The 27,000-nt window shown below is 59.9% G+C and overlaps 1 protein-coding gene across 4 annotated transcripts; it reads left to right on the plus strand.

Annotated features, from left to right (window-relative positions):
* The first annotated feature begins 216 nt into the window (after positions 1-216).
* Positions 217-26,952, plus strand: PLEKHG5 (pleckstrin homology and RhoGEF domain containing G5). Of its 4 annotated transcripts, XM_077891416.1 has the most exons (22): positions 217-286; positions 1,114-1,190; positions 16,695-16,824; positions 17,777-17,879; positions 18,235-18,292; positions 18,664-18,755; positions 19,187-19,323; positions 19,620-19,765; positions 20,249-20,443; positions 20,522-20,710; positions 20,981-21,076; positions 21,685-21,735; positions 21,822-21,971; positions 22,278-22,388; positions 22,490-22,639; positions 22,721-22,858; positions 23,021-23,140; positions 24,367-24,499; positions 24,589-24,704; positions 24,792-24,997; positions 25,410-26,186; positions 26,462-26,952. In XM_077891416.1, the coding sequence occupies exons 1-22, from the start codon at positions 283-285 to the stop codon at positions 26,469-26,471; spliced, it is 3,189 nt and encodes a 1,062-aa protein (XP_077747542.1). In that variant the 5' UTR covers positions 217-282; the 3' UTR covers positions 26,472-26,952. The 4 variants fall into 4 exon arrangements, with proteins under 4 accessions (XP_077747542.1, XP_077747544.1, XP_077747541.1 ...); XM_077891418.1 differs by lacking the exons at positions 217-286; positions 1,114-1,190 and adding an exon at positions 6,433-6,575; XM_077891415.1 differs by lacking the exons at positions 217-286; positions 1,114-1,190 and adding an exon at positions 10,694-10,819.
* Positions 26,953-27,000: the final 48 nt, after the last annotated feature.

Here is a 27,000-nt window from a genome sequence, read left to right on the forward strand (position 1 = left end):
CGCAGGGGGCGGGCGCGGGCCGTGGAGGGGGCGCGGCGCCGGGGGGCGGGCCCGGCCGCGGGGTCCCGCCCCCCGCAGGCGGGGCCTCCCGGCCGGCTCCTCCCGCCGCCCACCTGCCCCGCCCCGCCTCCGGCCGCCGAGGGTCCCGCGGCGGCGGCGCTCCGGCCTGTCCCCCGGCTCCCGGCCGGCGCCCGCCCCCCGCCGCCGCCGCCGCCCGCCCCGCCGGTCGCCCCGCGGCGCCCCCCGCCCCGCCCGCGTCCCCGGCCGCTCGGCGCCTCCTCCATGGGTGAGTGCGGGGCCCCGGGTCGGCCCCGCCGTGCAGGCCTGCCGGTCGGGCTGCCTCTGCGCCGGCTCGAGGTGGGGCGCGGGCCCGGGGCGCCGCGCGCCGGCGGGCGGGGCGGGGGGAGCCGCGGGGGGCCCCGAGGCAGACCCCTTCGAGCTGGGAGGTGGACGCCGGCCTCGAGATCAGGGCGCGGGGGGCTCAGACTCTGCCCCGGTGTTGGGGCCCGCATCAGCAGCACCCCCTCCCCGGGCCCTGCACGCCGGCTGCAGCAGCCAGCCTCTCTGCCCCTTCCCTGCCCCCTCCGCCGCTGCGACCCCGCCCCTAGGAAGAGAGGGCCGAATCCTGGGTCAGAGATGGACCGCGGGGCAAGGGGACACCACCCGGGGCCTCTGAGGAGGAGTCCATCCTCAGAGGCCGGGAGCTGGAGGGCAGGGGTAAGGCGGGATCGTGGACCCGGCAGCCCTGCGGGGACCCCCCAGGAAGTCTGGAGCCCTGCAAGGTCACTGAACTACCCCCGCCCCCCCGCTAGTGGGACAGAGGGAGCCGGCAGCTTATTTCCAAAGACGTTTTCTCCCCGTGGAATCTGGATAATTTCCCTGGGGAACCGCAACAAGAAAAGGACTCTGCAAACAGATTCCCGTGCAGATAAGTTGGCATTTAAAAGAAAAAGGGACACTGACCTCCTTTGAAGGGAGGATTGAGGAGACAGCTCCACCCATCCTCTCGTCTGGAGGCCACTGGGGCCCTAGGGCCCCCTGGGTGCCCCGACCTGGGGCGCAGCCTCTCTGGGCCCCACCCGGCTGATAACCCTCTGCTTTTCTCCTCTGCAGACGACCAGAGCCTGGCGGAGGAAAAAGGACTGCACTGTCAGAACCCAGGCTGCATGGACAGGGGGCGGGCAGCCAAGGTAGGGAGGCTGGAGGGCCTGGGTTGCTGGGAGCAGAGGGGCCAGGGCTCTAACTCTTGCTGGATCCAGGCACGGATACCCACAGGGCCCTGGCAAGGGTGCAGCTGGCCCAGCCATGGTGTCATCTGGGTTCAAGGGTGGATAGGGCACTGGGTGGCTGGTTTAGGAGGCAGAGGGGCTGCCCTTGGCTCAGAAACAGCAAAATGGAGGAGTTTTCTGCAAGAGCAGGGGGAACTTGGGTGCCCCAAAGCCCTTTCCTGCACTGCAGTCCTTGCAGCTGCCCTGAGGTTATAGGAGCCATGGCCCCATGCCACAGATGAGGAAACTGAGACCTAGGAAGAGAAAGGACCCACCCCACCCCCAATCCGCCTGAAGGTTTTGTTCCAGTGCCCAGCTGGCACCTTTCCTGCAGCACTGGGCCACTCTTCAGGCTTGGGCATGGGTTGGGGACACTTAGGGAGCTGGTGAGAGTGACTGTGTCATGGAATAACAAAGGGAAGAAAGGATAAACTGGTACTTAAGTGCCAGGGCCTGGGAGCCATGAGCAGGATGGAATGAGAGGGAGAATAAGAAATATCATCGCTGGGCGATTCTGCCCGTAATGTGCCAGGCTTTGTACCACGTGCTCTTTCTCTGCTTTATGTGCTACTTGAGGGAGCTCTGCTGGGAAGGCCTGGGTGCCCCATTTTCCAGATGAAGATACCAAGGTTCAGAGAGGTCCTGTGACTTGGCCGAGGCCCCACAGCTCGTGAGAGACCAAGCCAGGGCTTGAACCCAAGCGTGGCCCCTTCCAGCATGCATTTGAGTGATCATGGTAAAAACTGCCAGCACTTACTGTGTCAGGCATGGAGCTGAGGACTCGCTGTCTCCTCCTTCTGGCCTTCTGAGATGTGTCCTGCCATTATTCTCATTTATATATGAAGAAACAGGCTCAGGGAGCGAGTGGCTCACCCAAGGACACATCGCTGGGATGTGGTAGAGATAGGATTTGAACCCAGAGCCCAGCATAATGGCAGAGCCTGTGTTCCTAACCACCATGTAGCTCAGCTCTGCCAGCTGCCGAAAATGTAAAATGCCACCCTCCCACCCCCTAGCTCCCCCTCCCACCCCCTCCGTCCAGACACACGCTCCTACATTCTGTACAGGAAGACCAGGTTAGAAGGAACATGGAGGACTGTTCTGCGGGCGGGGACAGGAGGGGGAGGCTTTCAGTTGCCGTGGTCACCGGGTAAGGGGGCGGCTATGATGTCAGACACAACCTACTGGCACGGATGGTGCCTGGCACTGGGGCTCTGGTGTTGGCTGGTTGCCTCACTCCCAGATGGGAGCTCCAGGCAACAAACTGGTTTCAGCTCCCCACCAGCATACATCCTGCCGGTGACCTGCAAAGCCCGAGGGTCCCTCCTGTAGGCAGTTGCTCCTGGGGCAGGCCCCAAGCTGCCACAGGCAGGGGCGAGGGTGGGAGTGTGCAGAGGTGAGGCCTGTGAGTGGAGGGCTGGTCTCAGAGAGTGTGGGCCTTCCACAGCTTCCAGGTGCTAGCTCCAGCCCAGCCCCTGGTCTGCCCAGAACTCAGTGTGACTGACATTGGCCAGGGGGTCACCCAGCCTGCAGGGGGAGAGTCCAAGTCCTGGCACCAGGGGGACCCATGGTAGAACAAATGGCACAGACTCACTTTGGGGATGAGGATGCTCGAATGAGCAGAGGCTGGGGGACCAGTGAGGGAGGACTGGTGAAGGTAACCACTGGTGGAGGCAGGAGTATGAGAGGCAGAGCAGAAGGCAGGGCTGGTCCAGGAAAGAGGAACTGCCACAGGCACATGTGCAGGGAAGGAAGTAAGGGCAGGAGGCTCATCTTGCCAAGGGATTGAGCTGGCTGGAACAGAGAGAGAGGAGAGGAGGCGAGTGACATCCCACTTTGGTGAGAAAGAGGAGCAAAGAATGTCCTTGGTGGTGGTAATCCCCACCACTGACCGGACAGGCTTGTACACCAGGTGGGGTATTAGGCCCTTGCCCTTGTCTCACTGAACCCAGGAGGACCTCAGGAGAAAAGCCTTATTCTCACATGATGTGATGAAAATGGTGCTCAAAGAGAAGAGAGCTTGCCCACTTTGCACAGCATGGCTGGCAGAGCTGGATCTGGAGAGGGATCAAGAGCCTCATTCTCGCTCCTCCCTAGCCCTGCTCAGAAGGCTAGCAGGATATGACTAGCTTTTTTAAGGAGATGACGTCATTCATTCGTTCACCGAATCAGCTTTCAGCATCTGCTGTGCCAGGCCCTGTTGTAGGCCCAAGGCCTCCTGGAGCAGATATCCCAGCTCCCCTGGGAGGAGGGGAGAAGCCAAACCGGTCCCCAGGCTTTGTTTTAGTGTCTCATGGGTGCTGGGGCTTCTGATGAAGCAGCGGTTGCCACCCCTGCCTCCTGCCCTGGAGTTCCTTCCAGGGGAATGAGGATGCTGAGTGAGCAGGAGGCCTGCTGGGGTTCCAAGGAAGGAGCTAGGTGGGAAATGAGGAGGGGGAGGCAGAGCTGGGCAGAGAATGCCTGAGGTCAGGGCTTTGGAGACCACAGGGGAGAAGTTGTATCCCTGCCCCTCCTCAGGATGGAGATGTGTAGGGTAGCCCATACCTATGAACTCCAGGGTCAAAGCTCAGTCCTTTCCAGCTGTGCCACTCTGGGCAGATCACTACACCTCCCTGACCTTGGTTTCTTCCTCTGCAAACTGAGGCTTCTCTAGTGGTAGGAAGGATTAAAACAGGGCTCAGACGTGAAGGGGTTAGCATGGAGTATGGCAAGATGTAGGTGTTCCAGATAATGCTGGCTGTCCATCTACCATGGAGGGGGAGAGAAACCCATCGACTTTGGGTGTGCCCTCCTCCCCCCACCCCGAGACCTCCCCAGATTCCATCCCAGACCCCAGCCGACCCCAGGCAGCATGGCTAATGTTTATGGCACCACTGTCCTGTTCCCAGGGCAGGTGGAGCTTGGAGTCTTGGGAGGGAGGGAGATGAAGGAAGTGTTTGTCCCTCCTCTTGTGGAGGGCCAGGTGATGATGCAGTGGGTGTCCAGCCCTCCTGCAGATGAACCCAGACAGAGGGTGGCTGGACTCCCCAGCTCCTTGCTAGGCCCCCCTGAGCTAGGTGCTCTGGTCAAAGTCAAGGCACTCCAGGTCACAAGGGGACATGGAGGAGGGCTGACACTATCCCAGGGGGCACTTGAACATCATATTTGAGAGGAACTGAAGACTCAGGGGTATTTATCCTGAAGATGGGACCCTTGGGGCATCTCCTCAAAGGTCATGATTCTAGCGGCCACTACTCATCCATGCCTCCCCACAGGGACCTCTTCTTGTCCTCACACCCACCCTATGCGTCAGGGACTACCTCTTGTCTCCATCTTAGTGATAGGACCCTGAGAAGCAGGGAGGTAAATGACTTGCCAAGGCAAGGCCAGGACTTACACCACATCTGTGTCCTCTGAGCTTCCATTTCTTTTTATCTTTTTAAATTTATTTATTTGAGAGCGGGGGAGGGGAGAGCCGGGTGAGGGGCAGAGGGAGAGGGAGAAGCAGACTCCCTGCTGAGCAGGGAGCCCAATGTGGGGACTCTGGGATCATAACCTGAGCCAAAGGCAGACCCTTAACCCTTAACCAACTGAGCCATCCAGGTGCCCCTAGAGCCTCCCATTTCTAAGGACCTCTCAGGAGGAAAGGGAGGTGAATTTTTCTGCTTGGCTCCAAGGGCCCTGGCAGGAGGGTGAGTTTCCAACAGCTGGAGTTGCTCCTCAGTGTACAGGTTGGGCACCCCGTTCCTTTTTTTTTTTTTGGGTAAAGTTTTTTATTGTCATTCGGATGTGTGGTGTTTGTAAGCTAGCTATTTCTAGTGGTATTCAAGCAGAGGGAGCAGAGTTCCCTTCCAGCTTAACAGTAGACTGTGAGGTGGCAGGGATGAGTCAGGGGGAGGTGTGTCTAGGGGAGGGGTGGCCAGATGAAGACCAGTGGACACAGGGCAAAGGAAGGGGCGGATCTGAGGTCCTTGTGGGGAAAGAATGGGCAGGATGTAGTGAATAATAGGAGAGGGAGTCACCTATTCTCCTGGGCAAGGCTTTGGGGGTGAGAGGTGGGAGGCCAGGGTGTCCTTGAGAATGGCCCAATTCTGGGGATTCCTGGAGGTGATTTTTAGATGCGGGTCAGCTGTAGACAGGTGGCAGTCCAGTCTGCAGCTGGAGGAAGTGGTAGGACCAGAGAAGCAGTGCAAGTGGAACTCCTGGGCTTTGGCTAGGTAATTCTGGGGGGAGCAGGTGATGGCATGGGGTGTCTGGCCCAAGAGGCAGGGACAGAGGATCAACTATATGGGATATGGGCAAGATGAGCCGTCCTGGAGTGGACCCAGCCCCAGGGAGGTCAGTGCTGCCAAAGAGGGCAGTGCCTGCTAGGAGGGAGAACCCGCAGCCTGGAGGCCCCAGGCCGCCTGAGGGCCATGAGGGAGGGGGTTCTAGATTTGGAAAAATGCAGATGGGCCTTAGCCCCAGATCTGCCCCAGGCCCTAGGGGCCATTCCCCCTGCACCCACCTCACCCAGCTGTGATATTCAGGGAAGGGGAGAGGTGTGCTGAGCGCAGGTTGTCTGACTCCTCCTGTGTACCCGCGCACACCCACACACACATACACCCCACACCTCCAGCCCCCTGTGCCTACGGCAGAGTTACTCTGAAGTTGGGCAACCAGGAGAGAGAACCGGGGAGCACCAGGGATGGAATGGGCTAGGGGGAGAAGAGGGGGCCCAGAGGCGGCGCATTTCTCAGGCACAGTTCAGAATCCTGCGGGAGCGAGCCTGGCTTGGGGCGATTCCCGGGCGGGCTCAGCCCGCGGGTCCCTCCGCCCGGACCCCCACCCCTCCCGGGGCTCCTCTCCCCGGCTAAGGGCTAAGGCAGCTTCCTGCCGCGGCCCTCGCCCCCTCGCCGGGGACGGGCGAGCTCCCGTCTTCAAGCCCAGCTTAAAGCCTAGGAACTTCGAACTTTCCGAACAACTGCAAAGGGCCAGCGCCCTCGGGGGCAGCGCCAGTCCCTGCCCCCGGCCCGCATCCCGGGCCCTAGATCCCCCACCCCCAGCGCCGCCCCGCCCCGCCCCGCTTCCTGCGGGCGGCAGCGGGTCGGGCGCGGGGCCTCCCCGGGCTCCCAGCCGGGCGCTCGCTTGGTACGTCCCGGCCCGCCCAGGTGGTAGCGCCCGCGCGGGTCTACCGTAATTCCCCTACGTCCCGCGCCCCGCGCCGGCGCTGCGCCGACGGAGCCCGGCCCGCGGCTCCGGTGCTCCCCACGGCTCTGCGCGGCCCCCGGGGCTTTGGCAGCCGTCGCCGGAGCCCCAGCCCCAGGGGAGGAGACCCCTGTCCCTAAGGTGAGTCTCGCGGGGAAGCTGGGACGAGACGGGGCTGGGATCGGGACGCGCTCCGAGACTGCCCCCGAGTTAGTGGACAGAACCGGGAGGAGAGGGTCCCAGGCAGTTCCAGGGCTGCGGTGGGAATCGATGGGCCCCACTGGCCCTGACTCCATTTATTCGAGGGTGGAATAGGCTCAAGCTCCCGCCCCCAGCCCGGGTGACTAGGGTGGGGTTGGCCCGGCCCTAGGGCCGTGAGGAGCCTCTAGGGACCCAGCCCCAGTGTGAGGATTCTTGGCTGGGCGAGAAGATCCTGCGGGGCCTTGGCGCGGGGTGGTGGCGGTGGTGGCGGCGGCGGCGGGTAGGCTCCGGCGACCCTGCCCGAGCTCGGCGTCCAAGAGTTGGTCCCAGGCGGAAAGTCGTCCCGAGGCCGGCAGGGGGCGCGCGAGTCTGAGCCTCGGGCGGTCTGGGCCGGCCCGGACCCGTGTGGGGGAGGGGAGAGGGAGAGGACCCAGGAACCTGGAGAAGCCCTAGCTTGCCTTGATCAAAGACGCGGAAACGGAGGCCCAAGGGGCCTCGGGTCCTACAAATTCTAAAGAAACCTTCCCCAGATTTGCCGGACTCTAGGAGAATTTTACTGTTCTCTTGCCCTAGGCCAGGTCCAGGCACATATTAGGGCCCAGAGGCCATCCCTAGGTAAAATAGTCCAGAGAACTGGCCAGTGCCCTCTTAGCACAGATGGGTAAGGGTGGGGATAGGTGGGCCCCAGAAGCAGGTCTTCTGTTGCCGGGGCAGGTGCCTCCTCCCTCCTCCCCTCCCAAGGAGCCTTCTATACTATGCTGGTCAGAGAGTTGTCAGAGATGGCGAGCTTCAGTGCTGGGATCTTGGACTCCAGAGTCTGGCACATTCGTGCAGGGACTGGGCAGGCGGTGAGGTTCACGGGCCACAGCCTCTACCTCTCTTCTTAGCATTGGGTCCCAGCTGGACTGCTCCCTGGGGTTGTAGAGGCCTGGCTGACTTCTGGGGCCTGTGTAGTTAGCCTTGCCTGCAGAGAGGTTCCCTATACCCCTGTCATCTGCCCAGAACAGGGCAGGGCCTTAAGTCAGGCTCCACCTCCAGGTGGGCCCCAGAATCCAAGGGGGTGAGGCCCAGGCCTCCAGGAAGGGAGGGGCTGGGTAGGCTGTTTGGAGCTAGGAGAGCAGCCTGGCAGAGCTGGCCCCACCCTGGCCAACCTGCTCAAACATGCAGCCTCCGCCCCTGGATTTCAAAGGTGCCAGATGGGGCCTTGGGGCCAGTAGGCTCCCAGGGGAGCTCAGCCTGGATGGGGAGCTCCTAGGCAGTCATGTCTGTCTAGCTAGGGGGTGCTTCAGGCTGGTCAGCTGTGAGCAGGACATGGGCCTGGACCCAGACCTATGGTCTCTCCTCCTGAGCGGGGAGTTCCTCTGTCCCACCAAAGACCAGGCCAGGTCCCCAATCTGTTATGGGGCCTGATGGCCCACAGTCCTCTGCTTTTCTAGGGTTGAGGAGATAGTGGGGAGGGATGGCAGGGGGGCTCCTGCCTTGGAGACTCCATTATTCATCAGCCCCAGCATCTGGTTTCTGGGTATCAGTTTCAACAAGCCAGTCCTGACTCATGAGCCTGAAGCTGGGGCTGGGCCCCCTCCCCAGGGAGCCAAGGGCCGAGACCTTTTTGTCCTGCGCATGGGCTATTTCAGCTCCCTCCCATAGAGGAGGTGGGGACCCAGGAGACTGCTGGGGCCTTCTCTCTCTCCTGGTGCAAGGGCCAGAGGCTCCTTTCTTCGGCCAGCTCTGTAATGTCCTTGACCCTGCACTTCTGGCCCTGAGGCATTAGGGCCATGGTCCTCCAAAGAGCAGCCCTCTGCCTTGGCTGGAGGAAGCAAGCAGCAGCATGATATGAGGATGGCCAGGGCCTGGACACTCAGGTGACCTCCAGTGACCTGCCTGGCCCAGCCCCCATGGTTTCCGCTTGATGTGACCTGGTAACCCCAGGCCAATAGGATCACCCTAAACTGGCTTTGGGATCTGCCCTGTCCCCAGTGGGGTGAACCTCAAGGCTCTGCTGTCAGAGCATCACTTAGCTGGTCTTCATGCCCTCCTAGCCCTCCCTGAGGCATGAGGGTACTGGTCCAAAGCCCAGACATCCATCTCCCCACTTGTCAGCTGCTAACTTTGGGGCAAGCCGCTTAACTTACCCAAGCCTCAGCTTCTTCATCTGGTAAGTAGAGATGGTAATGGTATCTCCTGCTTAGGGTCTTTGAGAGAGGGAACAGGATTTGCTGCCCAAAATCCCTGGCCCAGGCCTGGCACATGGGTGTGCTCAGCTGTCAGCCTGTAGGGCAGCAAGGACAGAGATCTGTGGTAGCAGCTGCCCTGAGCAGGCCAGCAGGCCCAAGGTCATGGATGCTAGGAGGCAGAAGAGGGCCTGTGGTCAGACAGCTGGGAGGGCTTTGCTGACCATTGACAGCAGGCTGAGACCTTCCCTGCCCCCACTGGCAATCTCTGCCATGAAGACCCTTCCTCTGCCTTCATCTGTCCCTTCTTATCTGGTTTTCACTGAGCACCTGCTGTGTGCCAGACCTGTTCTCAGTGTGGAGGGCGGCACAGTGGGGGCCAGCCAGCCAAGGCCCCTGGCCTCTGGAGAGGGTATTCCAGCGGGAAGTGTGATACTCAAGAAGTGAACAAAGAAGTAAAATAATTTCAGGTCGTCTTAAATGCTTAGGAGGAAGTAATTCAATGTAAGAGGATTGAGAATGAGAGATGTAAGGGGCCACTTATTTTGAGGGGAGGTAAAGGTTTTGTCGACCAGGTGGCATTGACGTGGGGGCCCAGTGCCCCCCATTGCGAGATCAGGGGCACATGGTGCTCCAGTCAGAGAATGTAGAGGTGCAGGCTTGGACACCACCAGGAGGGGAGGTAGGAGCCAGGCATGTGGGATCTTATTCTAAGTAACTGGAGGATTTTAAGTGGGGAGTGACATGATTGGTTTTAGTTTTCAAAAGATCTGTCTGTGGTGTAGACAGTGGATGGCTCAGGCTTTGGGAGTGGAGGTGGCCCTTGAAGCCTGTGGTCTGGGGTGTACTACTGCTTACTGCCTCCTCAGAGCTGTCTTCAGAGACCTCACCTTCCTTCCCCACCGCACCAGAAGGAGGAGGGATAGGTGGGCTGATGATATCATGCCCCCCCCCCCCAGCCCCATAGTTACTGAGATGGGGTACCAAGGAGGTCAGAACAGCAGAGTCAGAAGTCTGGGTTTCAGTCCTGCCAGTGGCTTATCACTTTGTCTCCCAGCAATGAATGGGGATAGCAGCACCCGCCCCTATGTTTTGGGAAGGAGTGGGAAAGCTCTGTGACAACCTGCAGCGGGGACCCCACCGCCACTCCCCAATCCTGCTCTCTGGGGCTTCGATGAGCGCCCCCTGGCGGTGGGGCAGGCGGAAGGGACCCCCGCTTGGAACAGCAGAGACCTCGGGATCTGGGGGAAAGCCGAGTTGGACGTGGGGTTTTCCTGACGCTCTTTCACACCCAGCTCCGGGGGGATCCCAAAGAACGACCCTCTCTGCCCTTTGCACCTATGTGCCTGCAGCCTCCACCCGTCGTCACCCAGCGCCCTCCGCTCCCCGGCCTGCACCGTCGGCCTGGGCAGTGGGAGCAGGGCCCCCGGCTCCAGGACTGTGCCCCGACGCTCCCGTGACTCAGAAGGCCCTGTGGGCGCTGGAGGGGTGGTTCGGGCACCCGGAGGTCAGAGCAGAGACAGGTGTCCCTGGGCCAAGACGATGACCCGGGTGGGATGTGCCCGTCTTGGGCCCCCCTCTTCTGCCGGCGTCAGGGAGCTCCCCGGATGGAGGGAGGGGGGGTCTCGGGACTGAAGGGGGAGGTTGGCGCGGGGGCGGGGTGGGGGGCAGGGCAGCGCCCGGCGCCGGCGGGGCTCGGCGGGGGTCCCGGGGCGCAGTCGGGGCGGGGCGGGGCGGGGCGGGGCGCCTCGGGGGCGGGGCCGGGGGCGCCGCGGGCGGGCGGGGGGACGGGCGGGGGCCCCGGGGTCCCGGCGCGCTCGGCCGGGGGCGGGCGCGGCCGCACAATGGCAGGAAGCGGAGCCCCGCGCTTTGTCCGGCGGGCGGCGCAGACCGCCGCTTCCTCCGGCCGCCATGGGGACGGGCCCCGGCGTCTCCGGGCGCCGAGCGGCCTCCAGGCCGGGCCCCGGGCTGCCCTGCGGGCCGGGGGGTCGCGCCCGCGACGGGGAAGGCCAGGTACCGGGCGCGGGCGGCGGGGGGGCGCGACTGCCCGCGGCGAGGTGTGTCCCCACTCGGCGACCGAGGGGCCGGGCGGCGGCGGGGCCTCCAGCCCTCGGCCTTTTGTGTCTGGGCTACTCCGGACACACCTGCGGGTCCCGGGCGCTGCGCTGGGGCCCCCTCTCCCTTTCCTTCCTCCGCGCAGGCCCTGCCCACAGCCCGCTGCTCCAGGCTCCAGCCTCCGGCCCCCGCCCTAGTGCGAGCGCGGAGGTCCGACTCTGGACCCCGTCCCCGTGGGGGGCAGCCTTGACCGTGCTCCCTAAGGGGCGCCCCCTGTGATTTGTAAAGGTGGGGTCCGCTCGCTGCCTTTGGAGGTGCCGGGTGATTCCATCCCGTGGGCTCTCAGCTCTTTAGGTTGAGTCCCAGGGACTTTCCTCCTGGACCCTGCTGCCTCGACCCCACTGGCCCAGGGTGGCAGTGGTCGGCAACAGGAGGGTGGAGAGTAGGCTCTTTGGCCTGAGAAGGCCCAAGAGTCTGGCTTTGGGAAGGGACTGCCCTGCTCTAGGGAGCTGTGGAGCTCTGCAGTCTGGGGAGGGAGGTATGGGGGGGCCAGGAGGCTGTGCCCGCCCCAGGCTGAGCCTCCCAGTCCGGGTTGTGGTTCTGGGAAGTTCATTATCAACCAGACCTGTTGACTTAAGTGAAGAAACATCTACTTGGTTCAGATCCTGGGCCTGACCCTCACATGCCCCTGCTGTCCCTGAGCCTGGGGGGTGCCCAGAGGAGGTCAGCCACAGGCTGGGCACTGGCTCCCACCATTATCATTAGCAGCAGTAGGAGTAGGAGTAACAATATTATATTAGCCGTAAAAGGAGGAGCTGTGGTGGTATTCACCAGAGCCCACAACAGTGCTGGGAAATGAAGCATCCTGAGTGTCTCAAGGGAGACCAGTGCCTTCAGAGGGCGGGCACATAGTAGGTGCTCAATAAATATTTGTTGCATGCTGAATCTGCTATCAGGAGTAAATCTTTGTGTAAGATCTGTTGTCTGTGTATTAGATTGGTTTAAAGGCAGGATTGAAGGGGAACCTGGGTGGCTCAGTGGTTGAGCACCGGCCTTTGGCCCAGGGCATGATCCTGGAGTCCCGGGATTTAGTCCCATGTCGGGCTCCCTGCATGGAGCCTGCTTCTCCCTCTGCCTGTGTCTCTGCCTCTCTCTCTGTGTCTCTTATGAATAAATACAATCTTAAAAAATAAATAATAAAAGCAGGATTGTGGCAGAGAGCCAGGGACTTGGGCTGGAGGGTCCTGTCATGTCACACCCCCCCCCCCCCATGAGACTAGGGCCTGGGTGACCTGAAGGTTTGCAACCCTATCACTCTGTGCCAAACCTGGCACCAGCAAAATGAAACCGTCGAGGAATCACAAAAGGCCTGGAAGGGGTGAGAAGGGGCACTTGTGCCAGGCTGACTGCCAGGCTGGCTGCAGGGGTGGAGGGTGGCTGCCTAGCTGGCAGACTGTGGGGCTCCTGGGAAAGAGGGGCTGAAGTGGGGTGGGTGCCTTCCCCAGATTAGTGAATCTAGTCAAGAGATTAGTGAATTAGTCAAGAGGAGATGCTTACAGCTTGGAGTGGGGTGGGGTTCCAGAACCTGCAAAGCCAATGCTACTTCTGTCAGCAGTGCCCTGGGGATGTCACAGTGGTAGAGGATAGCGATTTTCACTCTAGTTAGGAGCAGATTAAGTGAAGATAGAAACAGCTGCTCTGGTTGAAGGGTGTCCCTCTCCCCTGCCCAAAGCTCCAAGAACAACATACTTGAAGACCATTTGAGAAGGGTGTGGAAGTGGGGAGCACCTGGTGCCCAGCCTGCTGTTGGGAATCTGGGCCATAATATCCATAGCCACCCGCCCAGGGCCCAGCCCTACAAAGTCAGACCCCCTGGAGCAGGGGGTCTTCTCAGTCTTCTCAGTCTTCCCCGTGCCAGCTGTCATTCTGTGCCCATGTTTTTGAGGGGTTTTTGGTTGTTTTTCTCTCTGATGGAAGACTGAGGGGACACAGGAGCCCAAACAGTGAGCATCAAACTATAATTGCTTCTCTCGTCTCTGTACTCATCCTCCTTTCTCCAGGCTGCCCTGAGGCCAGCCTCCCCAGCTCCTCTCTTCTTTCTCAGCAGCTACTCAGGAATGTGCTGGAAATCTAGAAGCCTGAGCTATGTAACACTGTGTTCAAGTCCTGGCCTCACTGGTTGTGTGACTTCCAACAAATTACTCCCTGAGTCTCACTCTCCCCTTCCATAAAATAGGGATGATTGGAATTCCTACCTCCTGGGGCAAGGGGCCCTCAGTGCAGCCCCAAGCACACAATGGGTGATCACCGCCTTCTCCTTCCTCCTGTGACTACTTTCTCTGCTGTGTCTAGGCTGTCTGTCCTCACCCTGTCTGTCACCTTGAAAATCTCTGATCAGGCTCTCTCCCCAGCCCAAAACTCTCCAGTGACCCTTCATTACCCTCATTAATAAATTAAACAAGTGTTCACTGAGTGGCTAGGACTGGTGATGGGGCAATAGCCTAACGTCACTGTCCCCACAGGGCTGGCGAGGTGTGGAGGCAGCAAAGTGAAACAGGCAGGCTGCTCCATGGCAGACAGGGTGCTGAGGGGACAGGGAGTGTGAAGGGGCAGTGACTTCACAGTAGAGGTCTGTCATTCCAGTGTCTGGGGAAGAGCATTCCAGGCTGAGGGAGCAGCAGATGCCAGGGTTTGGAGTTGCGCATGTCAGAAGCAACATTTTGGGGACATGGGGTCGGCTGGTGGAGCGGAGTGCACCTGGATGGCAGGGCAGGACAGGAGGCCCCCCACTGTCACCAAATGGGACTCTGGCTTTTACCGGAGGGAGACGGGAGGCTGTGGAGGGTTTGGAGGAGAAGGATGAGACTCTTCACTGAGCAGGGGCCACCCTGGCTGCTCACAGAGAGCAGACTGCAGGGCAAGGATGGAAACAGCGAAGCCAGTTATGAGGTCATTGTTGTGACTGCACTGAGAGGTGACCACCACGGAGGCCAGGAGGCAGCAGTGGGCTAATGAGCATGGCCTGGTTGAAGCCACAGATATTGAAGGGAGAGCCACCAGCATTTTCAGACTGGGTGGGGCTGTAACAGATCAAAGGTGACCCCAAGGATTTTGGTCTAACGTATCCATTTCCCCAGGGCTGCTGTAACAGTGAACACTTGCTGGTGGGTGGCTTTGGAATGACAGAACTTTATTCTCTCCCATATGGAGACCCACGCAATGTAGTAGTGGCTTCACTTTCACATGTGTCCCTGTCTCTGTGTCTCCTGTCCTTTTAAGGACCCGGGTCATAGGAATGCTCCGCATGCTACCCCATTACAGACTCCACTATGACCTTATCTTAATGAAGTACATCTGCAATGACCCTGTTTCCAAAAAACGTCACATTCTAAGGTCCTGGGGGTTAGGATTTGACCTGTCTTTTACGGGGGCACGACACCGTTCAGCCCATGCCCCCACACAACTGCAAGGTGTGGCCATTGATTGAAGTGCAGGAACCCGCGTGGGCAGCTCAGCAGCTCAGGTGCCGACGTGTGCGGTTTGAGGTGCTCTCGTTAGCATCTAATGGGGGGCGGGCATTGAGAAGGTCAGTCTGGTGTCCTGGGTTAGGACCTCACTGCAAATTTACCTCTGAGAGCCCTCCACGCATAGTCAGTGTTTCCAATCACATGATGAGCTGAGTCAGCAGAGGATAGATGGAGGTCGATGTGAGCAGGGGCCGCAGGTAGGGAGACAAGCAGGAAGTGGGCAAGGAGGACTGAGGGCTGCAGGAGGCAGCAGCAGAGTGTGGGGTTCCGGGGACCACAGAGGACGAGGTGTGAAAGAGACCACCTGTGTCAAGTGCTGGGTCCTGTGGTTGGACTTAGAAACACAGCAGTTCTGGGGGCCCAAGAAGAGGCAATTGGGGTGATGGGAAGGGAGAACTTGATGGCAGAGGGTCTGAGAGACAGGGGCAGATTTTCTAAAGTAGAAAATCTTCGGTTGCAACTGTGGTAGTCCTATTCGATTTAGGCAGGCATCACCAGTGGATGTGAACACCCTGGATTGTGAGATTGCTGGGGATCAGGCTATCTCGAAGTATCCCCTTCCCTGCCCCCAGCTACTTATTCATCACCAAGAGAAAAAGGACCCTTACACGGTACAGGGAGTCCCCAAGTGGGCCACTGAGGAGGGCGCTGTCCACTCTCTCATGTCCCTGCCCAGATGCTCAGCCTGAAACCACCCAACAACCTCCAGAAAGATCACTGTGGAGGGACTTTCTGCCAGACCGCGGGCTTGAATGCTTCCAAAATGTTGATGTCATGAAAGAAAAAACCAAAAACGTGCAGAGAACTCATCCTTAAGGGAGTAAACAGACAAAACCGAATGCATGTGTGAATCTTGAACTGGCTCCCGTATGAGAAAAAAAAGTCTATTAAGGCCATGGTTTAGACAGTCGGGCAGCAAACACACACGTAGACTATAGACGGATCATATGTTGGGACGCCTGGGTGGCTCAGTGGTTTAGCGCCTGCCCTCAGCCCAGGGCGTGATCCTGGAGACCTGGGATCGAGTCCCACGTCGGACTCCCTGCATGGAGTCTGCTTCTCCCTCTCCCTCTGCCTGTGTCTCTGCCTCTCTCTCTCTCTCTTTCTCTCTCTCTGTCTCTCATGAATAAATAAATAAAAATCTAGGAAAAAAAAAAGACTATCATACATCAATACTTAGTTTCCTGGGTGTGACAGTGGTACTGGGGCTTCATAGGAGATTTCCCATGTTCTTCTGCGCCAGGCAGGGGGATATGAGAGAGAAGCCAGCGTGACAAAATGTTCACGCCTGGGGAAGTTAGAAGGGTGTGTGGATGTAAGGAGACCTTACAACTCTCCTTACAACTTTCTGTAGGTCTGAAATATTTAAAAGTGGGAAGCCAGGGAAAATATACTAATGCATACTGGGGGGTGAAACGTGGAACTGATTGAGATGGAGACCTGTTTCATGGGGTTTCGCTGAAAGGGAATGGGAGAAAGGAAGAGAGGAAGCTGGAGGTGGAGAAGTGTGAGCCAAAGGACAGGGAGCCTGATGATGTGGGGGAGGGCGAGCCCTGAGCCGCTCCATACTGGGAGGACAGTCTGACTGGACCAGAAGAAAGCCCACTCTCCCTGCCAGTGCAGGGCAGGTGAGTGGATGTGTTGGGGAACAGCAAGGAAAGTGGAAGAGGTGAGTTAGAGGTGAGCCAGGGAGCAGAGAAGGCATGACAGTCATCCACAGGGTTGGGGGAGAATGTAGGGTGATACAGTAAATATGGTAAATGCTGGGGCTGGGGCGCTGCCTTAAAACCCAGATGCCAGGGCCTTTCCCTAACTCCCCCAAAACCCCATTCATTGCATGCAAGGTTGGCTATTCAGGGGCCAGATAGGTCACAGAAGTTAGGGCAGAGGGCCTGGGGGTGTGTAGAGAGGAAGGGCTTGCTGGTTCCAACACTGAGCTGGCTGAACCAAATGGCAGCCCTGAGCATTTTGGGGTGCCCTTTCTGCACCCCAGGAAGAGGCGCTGGTAGCAACTGCCTTGTGGTTCCTTACTGGAAATATCCCCTCCATGCTTTGTTCTTTGAAGGCAGGGATCTGCTTTGCTCTGCAGATCCCTCAGAGCGGACACATAGCAGGGCTTAGGAAATGTCCACAGTGAATTCATGAACATGAGGCACCTGTGGGGAGTGGATGGTCGGGAAATGAAGAGCAGCCTCCGGAGGAACCAGGAACCTCACCTGTGCACTGCCATGGTCTGGGCCACACATGTGCCTGCCTGAGGCCTTGCGGGGCCCAGCCCAACCCACCTCACCCTGCTTCCCCACCAGGTATGCCACCACGCTGACTGCCAGCAGCTACACCGCCGGGGACCCCTCAACCTCTGTGAAGCCTGTGACAGCAAGTTCCACAGTGCCATGCATTATGATGGGCACGTCCGCTTTGACCTGCCCCCACAAGGTGAGCCTGGGTAGGAACCCCAGCCCGAAGTTCCCAAAGCAGCTCCAAACCCCCTGCCTAGGAGCTCAGTGTGACTGTCCGAGCTGTGACAGGGCCATCAGAAGGACAAGAGCTGACTATAAATAATGAAACCCAAGTACCTGGTGGCCCCTTTTGTGCTACAAGTTTTTTAAATAAGAGAACAAGGTGGGGAACTGTGCCCTATCTGTAGAGCAGGCCTGTCTCTACCAGGGTCTGGGTCTGCATCTCCCATAGCTGCCTCTTGCCTGGGGCCAACATGGAAAAGACCCCTTTCTTCTTGTCCTTAGGGCAGACAACTGCTGGGCAAATCCTCCAGCCAGGCTGCCAGCGAGCTGAGACGGGGGGGGGGGGGGGGGGGGGGGGGGGGGGTAGGGGTGGGCAGGTCCCAAGGAACTTGTAGCAGGGAACAAGAAACCCCTCCTGTTGATTGGGGACCTGGCCCAGGCCCACTGCCAGCTGGCGGTGCTGGGCTGATTCACAGGCATCCGAGTCTGGCCAGAAATGCCAAACCTTTGTCTCTTTTTTTAGCTGGTCAGAGGGACAAAAGGACTCTCCTCCTCTGCCAAGGTCCCATGGGACTTGGGGTGTGGTCACAGTGCTGGGGGAGAGGAGGCCTGAGAGAGAGAGAGCCATGGACCAGTCACCTCTTACAACAATCCCAGAGGCAGGGTTTCCTTATCCCTATTTTATAGAAGGGTCAACTGAGGCCACAGATGGATTTGTATTGTGGGCGGGGCATCACCGGGGGGGGGGGGCATCACCGGGGGGGGGGGCATCCCAGGGTGCTTGTGTCTTTTTGAGTCTAGGGATGGACAGATGCTAAGCAGTGACTGGCCCACTTTCCTCACAGACCCAAAGGGTCCCAGCTCTTTTGGGGCAGGGGCGCCAGGGAGGGAGTAGACAGGATCTTTCCTTCTACTTTACTCCAAAGGCTCTATCCTGGCCCGGAATGTGTCTACTCGGTCATGCCCCCCACGAACCAGCCCTGCAGTGGATTTGGAGGAGGAAGAGGAAAGCTCTATGGATGGCAAAGGGTAGGCGGGCAAAGCAGACCGTCTGATCTGAGATCCAGGACCAGAGGCTTCTGAAGACCTGACTGGAGACCCCTCCCTGCCCCTGTGATCCCCTGATTCCTGGAGGAGGCTGCCCAGCCTTGGGCCAGCGCCCAGCCTGGTGGGATCAGACTCCACCTAAGTACCACTGGGTGTGATTCCTGTGTTGGCCACCAGAGGGCACACAGACCCCTTGTGGGCCCTGGCCTACCTGAGCACAGCTGCCTTACCTGGTCAGCGGGGGTGAGCAGGGAGTGGGCAGCCAGCTAGGGCCCATTGACATCCCTCCCTGCTGAGGGCCTCCCTGTGCCTCTAACCTCTGCCCTCTGTCCTGCAGGGACCGGAAGAGCACAGGCCTGAAACTCTCCAAGAAGGCAAGGAGGAGACACACAGATGTAAGGAGTTCCCAGGCTGTCAGGGGGGCTCCTGACAGCCCCTGCCCTTCCTGGGGCCTTTTCTTTCCATCCCCAAGTCTAGGCCTGTCTGCTGAACTCCAGGACCAGGGGTGGGGCCTGGAGCGAGTGGGTCTCCCCTACCCCTGGCCACCATGTCCTGCAGCCCAGTACTGCCCACCTTAGCCAGGTGGGAGATGCTACAGGAATTCCTCCCTTGGGCAGGAGGGATACAGGGGACCTTCTTGGGACAGAGGCAGGCTAGGGAGATCCCTGCATTCATTCCCATGCTGGGGTTTCCATCCTGGACCCTGGTAGGTGGGGGGGAGTCAGAGACAAGGGGTACAGAAGCTAAGAGACCCATGCCCTTTCAGGACCCAAGCAAGGAGTGCTTCACCTTGAAATTTGACCTGAACGTGGACATTGAGACAGAGATTGTACCGGCCATGAAGAAGAAGTCTCTGGGGTAGGGCTTGGTGGGGCCAAGGCAGGGGGAATGGGGCTGGGGGTAGATGTGGCTTCTTGCCGGCATACTGTGTATGTCTATGTGGTGGCCTGTGAGTGAGAAGGTCTCCCACCTACGGGCAGACTCACCTGTGTATTCCAACACATGTAATGCATGGCCTTGTTCCTGGATATGGACTGGGACATGTCTACCTTGGTGTACAGACACAAAAATGTGAGAGCATGGGCGTGTTGGCGTGTATGTAGACACATGTAGGAGTGTGAGCCTCTATTAGCAGCTGTGTGTGTGCACGCACACCTGTCTTTGTACCTGTGTATGATCCTGTGGGTGTCTCCCTTTCCCATTGGTAAGGTGGGCTGGAGCTGGGGCTGTGCATGGGGTGGGGTTCATATGACTGTCCCCTATCACATACACCTCCCATCTGGGGGCAGGGAGGTGCTGCTGCCAGTGTTTGAAAGGAAGGGCATTGCACTGGGCAAAGTGGATATCTACCTGGACCAGTCCAACACACCCCTGTCCCTCACCTTTGAGGCCTACCGGTTCGGGGGACACTACCTGCGGGTCAAAGGTGAGCATTTAACCTGGCAGGCAGGGTGGCTGGGCTCTGGCTGGACCTCCCAGAGATGGCTGTGCTACCCAGGCACAGATTCCCATTGGCCATGGCCCTGAGCAGGCTCATTACTATACAGGTGTCTCTGCTGGGTCCTGGCAATAGGTGCTGGGGTGGTGGAGCCCCGGGGGAGGGCAGCTAGGCTTTGGTTTGGATCCTCAGGAGAGAGGTCTGTGGTGCCCTTCTCCAGTGGAGCTGGGTGCTGAGGACCACTCCTTGCCCCCTCCCCACCCCCCACTGCGATGCTGCACCAGCCAAGCCAGGGGATGAGGGAAAGGTGGAGCAGGGAGTGAAGGACTCCAAGTCCCTGAGTCTGCCAATCCTGCGGCCAGCCAGGGCTGGGACCCCCTCCTTGGAACGTGTGGACCCCCAGAGCCGCCGGGAGAGCTTGGACATCCTGGTGAGGCACTGTGTCAGGACTGGGAGTGCGGGGCGGGGGGTAGCTTAGAGGGGCCCCTGGGCCCCTCAACCCCCTCTTGGGCTTTGGTTTCCTCTTCTGGCAGATAGGGCTGGGTCTGAGGACAGGGGGCCCCAAGATGATGGGTCTTGTGTTTGAGAGTCTTCTAGTGCCCAAGGAGTGTGTGAGTGAGTGTGTGAGTGACTGTGTGTGTGTGGTGGATCCATTTGGAGTCATGCTTATAAGTGCATCTAAGTATGTGTGTGACTGTGTGGTGGTTGGGGCTGGCTGGGTGGGGGCAGTCCATCTGTGCCTGGACCTTCCAGCCCCCAGAGCATGTACAGATCTCAGAAGAGGTGGCATCCCATGGTAGGGGTGCAGAGAGCCTCCCACATCTCAGGCTTTGCCTGAAGTCTAGGAAACCCAGCATGGGGTGGGGCTGTGGGAGCCAGCATGAGCCTGGCCTTGACCATCCTCCCTGGCCAGGCCCCTGGCCGCCGCCGCAAGAACATGTCGGAGTTCCTGGGGGAGACGAGCATCCCTGGCCAGGAGGCCTCCACACCTTCCAGCTGCTCTCTGCCCAGTGGCAGCAGCGGTGGCAGTGATAGCTGGAAGAATCGGGCAGCCAGTCGTTTCAGTGGCTTCTTCAGCTCGGGCCCCAGCACGAGCACCTTTGGCCGGGTATGTGGTCTTGTGGGCCCTGGGGCAGGGTAGCTGGCCGGTCCTGTGCCCTGACCCTGGCCATGGGTCTCCTTCCAGGAAGTAGACAAGATGGAGCAGCTGGAGGCCAAACTGCACACCTACGGCCTCTTTGGGCTTCCCAGGCTGCCCCGGAGGCTGCGCTTTGACCATGACTCATGGGAGGAAGAGGGGGATGAGGAGGAAGAGGAGGACGACGCCTGCCTGTGGCTGGAGGACAGCTGGCGGGAGCTCATTGATGGGCATGAGGTTGGTACCACCAGAACCCTCTCCACCCTCCCCATCAAGGAAAGGGGGACCCACCCACTTCATGCACAGTGGCAGGATATTCTGTGTGTGGGACAGCGGTGCCAGGCTGCTGTCATCATTAACTCACTGTGGGGAAACTGAGGCAAGGAGTATGCAGTGTGCCACTTGGCAGAGGAGGGCCCAGAATTTGGGGGACCTCTGTGCTTACCCCCTCTATGGTCACCCGGGCTCACTCTGGAACTCTTGGTCCACCCCCTGCCCTTCCTGCAGAAGCTGACCAGGAGGCAGTGCCACCAGCAGGAGGCGGTGTGGGAGCTCCTGCATACAGAGGTCTCCTACATTAAGAAACTGAGGGTGATCACGAACGTGAGTGTGGAATGGCACCTGGCCCAGAGCCACCCCTCTTCCTGCCCCCTGTAGCCTCCTCCTGGGTGCCCTCGAGCAGAGTTTGGGGCTTTGCAGAAGGAGCAGGGGAAGGAAAGGGAGAAGCGCGGTGCCCCAGGGAAAAGGAAGAGGGGATTCCCACAGGCCAGGCACCTGGAGGGGATTTTGGGTAAATGTGCCCAGGTGGCTGCCTGAACACTAGGCTCATTCTTTCAGTCATTCATTCATTCAGTAACTTTCTGAACACCTGCTGTGTGCCAGCTGCCCAGCAGCCCGCATTCTGAACGTGGTGTGTGTGTGTGTGTGTGTGTGTGTGTTTCTGTCTGTGTGTACACACTTCCCTGGTGGAGGAGGGACTTCCAGGTGTGACTGCAAAGCCGGTCTCCCAGAGCTTTCCCTCCGGGTGGGGATGGGGCAGGCTGACCCCCAGGTGGGCCATGGAGGCTGGGCCTCTTCTGAAGGGGTGAATCGTCCTGGTCCCAGGCAGCTTCAGGGCTTCCTGGGAGGAGGAAGGGGTAGAGGGGAGCCTGAGTCTGGGTGGGGCGTCGGGACTGGGACGCCCCCCGACGCCGCGCTCCCTGCACCCACAGCTGTTCCTATGCTGCCTCCTGAACCTGCAAGAGTCGGGGCTGCTGTGCGAGGTGAGGGGAGGCCCCGACAGGGTGCTGATGGGAGGGTAGGGACGGCGGGGCGGGGCGGGGCCGAGCGCACCTCCCGCCCCGCTCAGGTGGAGGCGGAGCGTCTGTTCAGCAACATCCCGGAGCTGGCGCGGCTGCACCGCGGACTGTGGGCCGGCACGATGGCGCCGGTGCTGGAGAAGGCGCGGCGCACGCGGGCGCTGCTGCAGCCCGGGGACTTCCTCAGAGGCTTCAAGATGGTACGGCCCGGGCACCGGCGGGGACACTGCGGCAGGGCTGGGGGCTGCCATCCCATCTGCCCATCGCCCAGCCTCCCCGCGCCGGTGGTCCCGGTGGTCCCTCGTGACCTCGAGGTCGCAGGCAAGGGATTCCGAGTCGGTCTGCCCCTCCTACCTGGCGGGGGGCGGTCCCTTTCGCGGAAGTTCGGCTTGGCCCCAGGGGTGGTGCACGTGCTACCGTCCGGGGTCGGCGCGAGCGTGCAGAGGGCCGGTGGGGCTCCGCGGCGGAGAGCGCGCGGCAACCGCGCCCGTTCTGCCCCGGGCCAGTTCGGCTCCCTCTTCAGGCCCTACATCCGATACTGCATGGAGGAGGAGGGCTGCATGGAGTACATGCGCGGCCTGCTGCGCGACAACGAGCTCTTCCGCGCCTACGTCACGGTGAGGGCGGGCGGGGCTGCGGGGCGGCAGGTGCGCGGGCGGCGGGCCGGGGCCGGGGCCCGGGGCGGGGCCTGTCCTGAGCCCGCGCCTCCCCGCCTCAGTGGGCCGAGAAGCACCAGCAGTGCCAGCGGCTGAAGCTGAGCGACATGCTGGCCAAGCCCCACCAGCGCCTCACCAAGTACCCGCTGCTGCTCAAGTCGGTGCTGAGGAAGACCGACGAGCCGCGCGCCAAGGAGGCCGTCGTCACCATGGTAACCGGGGCGGCAGGCGGGGTCCCTGGCTCGCGGCCCCTCCCGGACCCGGGTCCTGATGCCCCCGCCCCCGCCCCCCAGATCGACTCGGTGGAGCGCTTCATCCACCACGTGAACGCGTGCATGCGGCAGCGGCAGGAGCGGCAGCGGCTGGCGGCGGTGGTGAGCCGCATCGACGCCTACGAGGTGGTGGAAGGCAGCAACGATGAGGTGGACAAGGTGGGAGGCCGTCGGCGCGGGGACCCCCGGCCCTGCGGGGATGGAGGAAGGGCCAAGCCGGCACCCGGGCCAGTGCTGGGATCTCCTTTGAGGATGCCTAGCGGGGAAGGGGAGTCAGACCCTGATCTCTCTGCACCTCCCCCGCCCTGTCCCCATCGCCAGCTCCTGAAGGAGTTTCTGCATCTAGACCTTACAGCACCCATCCCTGGCGCCTCCCCTGAAGAAACACGACAGCTGCTGCTGGAGGGGAGCCTGAGGATGAAGGAGGGGAAGGACAGCAAGGTGACTCTAGGGGCCACCCACACCCAGGGCCCCTTCCCCACCCTTTCCTGGAGACTTTCTGGGGCCTAGTGAGGGGTTCTCAACTGCCCCATCAGTTGGCTGGTAATTCAAGAAGGAATGACTTTGGTTATGTGACAGCTGATGATCTGCCTGCAATTTACTCTTTACAGATATGGCAGCAAGGGCACAGTGGGTGGGGTGCTGGGCTTGCCCACTTGCTGGTGCCATATGAGTTCCTGGTGGGAGAGAGGGGGTGCCTTCCAAGAGCAGGTCAGGAAAAGCCCAGAACCTTGCTCGTGAGCTGTTAATCCTAGGTGTATAACCTAGAGCCTACAGATTGTGGTTTTAAAGATTTATTTATTTATTTGAAAGAGAGTGCATGCAAGCATGGAGGGGAGCAGAGCAAGAGGGAGAGAAGCAGACTTTCCAGTGAGCACAGAGCTCAGTCTCAGGACCCTGAGATCATGACCTGAGGTGAAACCAAGAGCTGGACACTTAACTGACTGAGCCACCCAAGCTCCCCCAAATCGTGGTTTTATTTATTTTTTATTTTTTTTATTAAAGATTTATTCATGAGAGACAGAGACACAGGCAGAGGGAGAAGCAGGCTCCATGCAGGGAGCCTGATGTGGGATTCGATCTTGGGTCTCCAGGATCACACCCTGGGCCAAAGGCAGGTGCTAAACTGCTGAGCCACCCAGGGATCCCCAAATCGTGATTTTAAAACCACAAATTATAAATTCCATTTTTCTCTTTAATGTAAACTTTTTGTTGAAACAAATTACAAATACATAGGTCCGTGAAGAAATACCATCTTACTCTTTGTTTTAATTTTTTTAAAGATTTTATTTACTTGAGAGAGAGAGAGAGCACAAGCAGGGGGAGAGACACAGAGAAAGGCAGACTCCCCACTGAGTAGGAAGCCTGACTCAGACTCCAGGACTTAATCCCAGGACCCTGGGATCAGGACCTGAGCCCAAGGTAGATGCTTCACTGAGCCACCCAGGCGCCCCTCTCTTCATTTTAATTTTATTCTCAGGTCCAGAGGAGGCAAGGAAAAAGGAAGGTGTTTAGTAAAATCTGAGTGCCCCTACAACATCACCAGAGTGCAGTAAGGAAGGGCTTGTGCAGGGACCAGTCCAGGAGATGGTGTCATAGAAGACTGGCTGAGTCCTAGGACCCTGGCCCTGATCCCTGGCCTTGCCTCTCCCCTTGCCACCCCCCAGATGGACGTATACTGCTTCCTCTTTACGGACCTACTTTTGGTGACCAAGGCAGTGAAGAAGGCTGAGAGGACCAAGGTCATCCGGCCACCACTGCTGGTGGACAAGATTGTGTGCCGAGAGCTTCGAGACCCTGGTGAGGAGCCTGGCGCTGCTTCTGGCCAGGGGCTGTGCCGGCAGGGGCTGTGGTCCTAGCTCATACTGATGCGGGCCCCTTCTCACTAGGCTCCTTTCTCCTCATCTACCTGAACGAGTTCCACAGTGCTGTGGGTGCCTACACGTTCCAGGCCAGCGGCCAGGCTTTGTGCCGAGGCTGGGTGGAGGCCATTTACAACGCGCAGGTGAGAGCTGAGTGGCGGGCTGGCAGGTGGGTTGGCAGGGTGTCCCGGTAGGGGCTGCTGCTCACAACTCCCCTCCCCCACCTGCAGAACCAGCTGCAGCAGCTGCGTGTCCAGGAGCACCCAGGCAGCCAGCAGCCCCTGCAGAGCCTGGAGGAGGAGGACGATGAGCAGGAGGAGGAGGATGAAGAGGATGAGGATGAGGAAGAGGAGGAAGGCGGGGGGAGTAGCACTTCTGCCGCCAGCTCCCCCACCATTCTGCGCAAGAGCAGCAACAGTCTCAACTCCCAGCACTGGTATGCGTGCCTGAGCCCACCCAGCAGCCAGAGCAGAGCATGTGCTCCTGCCCAGCACTCCTGACCGCAAGGCCACGGACAGTTGGCAGGGCCAGCCACCACCCCTTCCTCTGATTGGCTTCGTGTGGGGGAGGGGAAGGCAAAAGATTTTCAGCCTGAGTGCCTGCTCTGATCCCCCAGGGCTAGCTGGGTGGAGCTGAACTGAGGATTCTTAAACTGTATCCAGCTGGAAGGAGTACTGTGGTGGTGCCAGAAACCATTCCTGGCCTCTGGGTCACGGGCACAGGAATTGGGTGGTTGGGCTGGTGGACCACATGCTTGCCACTGCTGAGCCTCCAGCTCTGGGAGGGTGGAGTGGGGTGCACCAGGCCATTTAGGTGGCTGGACTGACTGTCTCCTCCTCGCTCCACAGCACCTCAGATGGCTCCACAGAGACCCTGGCCATGGTTGTGGTGGAGCCAGGGGAGACACTGTCCTCTCCTGAGTTCGAGGGTGGCCCCTTCGGCTCTCAGTCAGATGAGACCTCTCTCAGCACCACTGCCTCCTCTGTGACACCCATCAGCGAGCTGCTGCCCCTGGGCCCAGTGGATGGCCGCTCCTGTTCCATGGACTCCGCCTATGGCACCCTCTCCCCTACCTCCCTGCAAGACTTCATGGCCCCAGCCCCTGTCGCGGAGCCATTGCCACGGCCCCCAGAACTACCACAAGCCCCTTCACCCCTATCCTCCCCCCGCCTCCGCCGCCGCAGCCCTGTTCAGCTGCTGCCCCGTCTGCCCCACCTGCTCAAGTCCAAATCTGAGGCCAGCCTCCTCCAGCTGCTGTCAGGGGCCACCACCAGTGGAGCGCCCCCAGCCCCCAGCCGTAGCCTTTCAGAACTCTGCTTGGCTGTGGCAGGCCGTGGCACAAGGACTCAGGGTTCTTCTCGGGAACCTGGGCCCAGCTGGGTTCGCCAGGGGACACCAAGCCCTAGCAGTGGCCCCGAGCCATCAAAGCTGGAGGGCAGAACCAGCTGCCTGGCTGGGGAGCCCGAAAGACCCACCAGGAGGAGCAGAGACCTGCCCTTGGGGGCCTCGCCCAGGGTCCAGCCCGAGCCGCCTCCGGGGATCTCTGCCCAGCACCGGAAGCTGACACTAGCCCAGCTGTACCGAATCAGGACCACCCTGCTGCTTAACTCCACACTTACTGCCTCGTGAGTGGCCTGGGCTAGAGGGCTGGCGGCCGAATGTGCTGACATTGGGGGCACAGAGCCTCAGGAATGAGTAAGGCCACTCTTGTGGCTGGGAGCAGATGGCATTTGGGGATAAGGATGGGGATGGAAGGCTGCTCCAGAGGCTGAATGACAGTGTCTACAGTGGGCAGTGGGGAGGGGGCCTAAGGATTCCAGTGGGGCAGAGAGGGTGGCCAGAGCCCTTCTTCATGGCCTCAGCCAAAGAAGAACTGTCTCTCCCTTCCTCTCCTTTGCAGGGAGGTCTGAGCAGAGGGAGGCCCCCAAGGTTGCCACTGACCAAGAGATGGCAGACAGCATGCCTCCTGGGGCATCCCGGTCCTGGCTCCAGCTGCTGCTTGTGCCTGTGGGAGCCAGAGTGCCGGGCAGGAACCCTGATTTGCACTTTGCCAGACTGGATGGAAGTGGAGGAGCGTACAGCAGAGCTCCTGGCCCAGGCTGCAGTAGTTCCTCAGGATCCTCCAAAAGGCCACATTCACTAACCTGTACACCCCCTCCCAACTCCCCACCCCACAGGGTCCCCCGCTTCTTGAAGTCACCAGCTCCTCTGGGCTGGGCTCCGGGGTGGTCCTTCCCACCTCCACCCTCATCCGGTCCTGGATGGGATGTTTGTTCCCCTGGCCTTCCCTCCCTCCCAGTCCCACTGGCCACCCCAGGCTTGGGTTAGGCTCTGTGTAAAATTGCATATTTATTGAGCTTTTGATTCTTTTATAAAGACTTGTATATACTATTGGAAGGAGTCCTTTGCTTTTGGAACCCACCCCTTTCATGACTCAGG

This window comes from Canis aureus, chromosome 3 (genome assembly GCF_053574225.1).
Source record: "Canis aureus isolate CA01 chromosome 3, VMU_Caureus_v.1.0, whole genome shotgun sequence".
Classification (NCBI taxonomy): domain Eukaryota; kingdom Metazoa; phylum Chordata; class Mammalia; order Carnivora; family Canidae; genus Canis; species Canis aureus.